The sequence below is a fragment of the Terrapene carolina genome, unplaced genomic scaffold (genome assembly GCF_002925995.2).
Source record: "Terrapene carolina triunguis isolate 2854851 unplaced genomic scaffold, T_m_triunguis-2.0 Scaffold15635, whole genome shotgun sequence".
Lineage (NCBI taxonomy): Eukaryota > Metazoa > Chordata > Testudines > Emydidae > Terrapene > Terrapene triunguis.
Genome location: NW_020679986.1, coordinates 1 through 4723, shown reverse-complemented (window position 1 = coordinate 4723; position 4723 = coordinate 1). Strand labels below are relative to the sequence as shown.

The 4723-nt window shown below is 58.4% G+C and overlaps 1 protein-coding gene across 1 annotated transcript; it reads right to left on the bottom strand.

Annotated features, from left to right (window-relative positions):
• Positions 1-254: 254 nt before the first annotated feature.
• Positions 255-4673, bottom strand: PREB (prolactin regulatory element binding; the record flags this gene model as incomplete). Its single annotated transcript, XM_026661714.2, has 5 exons — positions 255-327; positions 468-641; positions 980-1104; positions 1434-1514; positions 4456-4673. Coding segments are annotated over 5 exons (671 nt in total), but the record flags the coding sequence as incomplete, so codon positions are not given.
• Between the last annotated feature and the right edge of the window lie 50 nt (positions 4674-4723).

The window sequence follows — 4723 nt, the reverse complement described above, 5'->3', positions numbered from 1 at the left end:
AGCCTCTGCGGGGAGGGCAGGGTCACGGGCAGCGCCACGGGCCAAGCCGGGTACTGGGCCCTGCCCAGGATGCAGCTGCCTCTGGGGTGGGGCAGCAGCTGCTTCAGCCCTGCACAGCCTGAGCTGGGGGGCTGTGTCCAGAGCTAGGCCAATGCCCAGCTCCCACAGGGGCCCTGGAGAGTCCCCCCACCCCCCGCCAGACAGCCCCGCCCACAGGGAGCCCCGCCCCCTCCAGGCGCCCAGCAGCCAGTTACCTGCAGCGAGAAGGAGACGTGAATGGCAACCGAGCCCGTCACGGTGCCCAGCCCCAGAAACGTGCCCGAGTCACTGGTGGGACAGATGGCACCAAACAGCTGGTCAGACAGATGGACAGCACAGCCCCCCCCCGCCCCCCCCCCCCCTCGCCCTGCCCCCCCCCCCCAGCCCAGCCTGCCCCTCTCCCCCCAGCCCTCGCCCTGACCCCCTACCTGACAGAGAGGCAGGAGACGACCTCGCCCCCGCAGGGCTGGGTGAGCAGCGGCAGGAAGGTTTTTCCATCCCACTTGGTGAGGTAGCAGGGCGGGGGGCGGCGCCCGCGCTTGTGGGGCACCTGCACCGTGTAGAGTCGCAGCGCCTCCGCCTGGTCCGGCACCGCCCCGAACCTGCCACCGGGAGCCCGTCAGCCCAGCCCCCGCCGGCCCCTAGCCACGCGGGGAGCCCGTCAGCCCAGCCCACACCCACACCCACACCGGGAGCCCGTCAGCCCAGCCCAGCCCCCGCCAGCCCCCCTGAGCCCAGCCCCCACCCACGCCGGAAGCCCGTCAGCCCAGCCCAGCCCCCGCCGGCCCCCCTGAGCCCAGCCCCCACCCACGTCGAGAGCCCAGCCCCCGGGTCCCAGCCCCTGCCCCAAGCCCCACCCTTGAGCCCAGCCGAACAGCCAGGCCCCTGTCCCCAGGGATAAGTCGATCTGGCCAGGCATCGCTCCATGCCAGGGCCCTACCTGCAGGCCTGGTAGCGGTAGGTCTTGTCAGGGACGCCCGGCATGTTCTCGTCCCAGCGCAGCCGCAGCACCAGCTGGTCCCTCTGCCACACGCAGCAATGGAAATCCCGGCCCGCCGTCACCACCTGCCGGGACGCAGCCGTGAAAGCCGGGCGGGGGGGCCCCCAGCCAGCCTCAGGAGCGATGGAGACCCAGCCTCAGTTTCCCCAGTCCGTCTGGCCTGCACCAGGCTGCGACTCCCCCTCTCCTGTCTAAGGCACCGTGGCCGCACCCCACCGTGTGCCACCTCCCCGGGCCAGCACTGGCATCCTGAGCCCCCCTCCCCCGGCCACAGGAGCCTTCACTCAGGGACGCCGGCCCCCACCCCACACAACCCCCCTGGCGCGTGGGGGGCAGGCAGCGAGCGCCCTGGGGGGGGGGGGACTCACCCTGGGGTCCGGGGTCGGCTGCTCACCTTGTTCTCGGGACCCAGCGCAATGTCCTCAATCTCCCCGTCATGGGCTTTGAACTCCCGCACCTTCTTCATGCTGGGGAACTGAGAGAGAGCCGGGCTCAGCGACCCCCCAGCTGGGGAACTGAGAGAGAGCCGGGCTCAGCGACCCCCCAGCTGGGGAACAGAGAGAGCCGGGCTCAGCGACCCCCCAGCGCCCTGGGAACTGAGAGAGAGCCGGGCTCAGCGACCCCCCAGCGCCCGGGGAACTGAGAGAGAGCTGGGCTCAGCCGCCAGGCCGAGCCCAACACCCCCCCTCCCCACAACTCTCCTTATGCCCCCAGTCTCCCAGCTCCTCCCCACACATCAGCCTGGCTGCCATTAACACTGCTATGGCCAGGGCGGGCGCAGCCAGCCGGGCTGGTTTAGCCCGAGGACCCGGGATTGCCAGACTGGACCCGGCCGCCTAGGGCCAGGTGCTGCAGAGAGGGAGGCGCCCGCCCTGGTAGCCCTGAGGCAGCAGGGTTAGTTATAACCACACCCGGCAGCCTTATGAGCCACAGAAAAACAGCCAATCCTGTGTGAATCTTGCTAAGCTCGGGGCCCCACTGGCGTCCTGCGGCAGTGAGTTCCACAGGCTAATTAATCATTGGGCTAAAGAGTGTTTCCTTTTATCGGCTTTCAACTGTCCCCCTTTTAGCATCTTTGAACTCTCCTTGGTCTCACGTTATGAGCTGGGAGAAGAGACACGCCCCGTTCTCCCTACTACTGCCCGCCCGCCTGAGCAGGACAGTGACAGTGAAATGCTCAGGGTGATTAGTGAGGCTACAAAAACAGAAAACCCAGTAATAATGGGGGATTTCCATCATCCCCATACTGACTGGGCACATGTCGCCTCAGGACGGGATGCAGAGAGGCCATTTCTAGACACCGTTAATGACGGCTTCTTGGGGCAGCTGGTCCTGGAACCCACAAGGGGAGAGGCAAGTCTTGATTCAGAGCTAAGTGGCTCACAGGGTCTGGTCCAAGAGACGAACATAGGCAAATCGCTCGGGAATAGTGACCATAATGTTAAATTTAACTTCTCTGTAGGGGAGAAATACCAAAGAAACCCACCACAGCAGCATTTAACTTCAACAAGGGGAACTACACAAAAGCCAGGACATTAGCTAAACGCAAATTAAAAGGAACAGTCACAAGAGTGAAATGCCTGCAAGCAGCATGGAAACTATTTAGAAACACAACAACAGAGGCTCAAACTAAAAGGATACCCCAAGTAAAAAAATCAGTCAGAGGACCAAAAACCCACCCCCCTGGCTAAACAACAGAGTAAAGCGGTGGTTAGCGACAGAAAGGCATCCTTTCAAAATAGGAAGTCAAATCCCACTGAGGAAAACAAAGGATAAACTCTGGCCAAGTGAAGTATAATCAAGCAGGCCAAAAAAGAATTTGAAGAGCAACTAGCAAAAGACACAAAAACTAACAGCAAAATTTTTTCTAAGTACATCAGCAGCAGAAATCCTGCCAAAGCGGTCAGTGGGGCCGCTGGACACTGGAGATGCTAAGGATGCACTCAAGGAAGACAAGGCTGTTGCAGAGAAGCTCAATGAATTCTTTGCATTGGCCTTCACTGCAGAGGGAGATTGCCCCACCTGAGCCATTTTCTTTTTAGGTGACAGATCTGAGGGACTGTCCCAGACTGAGGTGTCAGTAGAGGAGGTTTTCGCACAAATCGATCAGTTACACAGTAACAAGTCACCAGGACCAGGTGGTGTCACCCAAGAGTTCTGAAGGAACTCAAATGTGAAACTGCAGAACTCCTAGGGTTCCAGAGGTGATCCCGGCAATTACAGGCCAGTAAGCCTGACTACAGTACCAGGCAAAATGGTTGAAACTATGGTAAAGAAAAGAATTATTACACACACGGATGAATACAATACGCTGGAGAAGAGTCAACATGGTTTTTGTAAAGGGAAATCACGCCTCGCCACTCTACTAGAATTCTTGGAGGGGGTCAAGAAGCATGTGGACAAGGGGGATCCAGTGGCTATAGTGAACTTAGATTTTCAGAAAGCCTAAGCAAAGTAAGGTGCCCCGGGATAAGAGAGAAGGTCCTCTCATGGATTGGTAACTGGTTAAAAGACAGGAAACAAAGGGTAGGAATAAATGGTCAGTTTTCAGAATGGAGAGAGGTAAATAGTGGTGCCCTCCAAGGGTCTGTACTGGGCCCAGTCCTATTCAACATATTCATAAACCATCTGGGAAAAGGGGTAAACAGTGAGGTGCCAAAATTGGCAGATGATACAAAACTGCTCAAGATAGTTAAGTCCCAGGCAGACTGTGAAGAGCTACAAAAGGATCTCTCAACACTGGGTGACTGGGCAATAAAATGGCAGATGAAATTCAAGGTTGATAAATGCAAAGTAACTCACATTGGAAAACAATCACAACGCTATATACAAAAAAGAAAGATCTTGGCGGCATTGTGGATAGTTCTCTGAGAACATCCACTCAATGTGCAGCGGCAGTCAAAAAAGCGAACAGAATGTTTGGCATCATTAAGAAAGGGATCGATAATAAGAAACTATCATATTGCTTTTATATAAATCCCTGGTACGCTCACACCTGGAATTGTGTGTGCAGACGTGGTCGCCCCATCTCACAAAAGATCTATTGGAATTGGAAAAGGTTCAGAAAAGGGCAACAAAAATGATTAGGGGTCTGGAACGGCTTCCGTATGAGGAGGGATTAATAAGACTGGGACTGTTCAGGTTGGCAAAGAGACGACTAAGGGGGGATACGACAGAGAGCCAGAAAATCACACCTGGTGTGGAGAGAGTGACTAGGGAAGTGTTATTTACCCCTTCTCATAACACAAGAACCTGGGGTCACCCAATGCCATTAATAGGCAGCAACAGGAAGCGTTACGGCACTGACCGGCCCCCGCCCACCCAGCGGGAGGCCTGAAGGATCTTGGGCAGGGACCCCCAGCTGACATCACCTCCCACAGGGGAGCAGCTCCACTCCCGCCCAGGCCTGCTCCTACCTCCCAGAGTCGGAGGAACCCGTCGGCGCCGCCCGTGGCCAGCAGCGAATGGTCCACGCTGACACGCACGGCCTTCTGCAGCGCGTCGGGGCTGAAGTCCGTCTGCACGCTGCACAGCGTCTCCACCTCCACCTCGCCTGCCTCGCTCCTCGTGTCACCCTCGCCTTTCTCAGAGGGGCTGGGGGCCTTTCGCTTCCGGGGGCCCTTCTCCGCACCGCCTGGGACAGAAAGAGCAATGACGGCCCACGCCAGCCGGGCGCCTCAGACC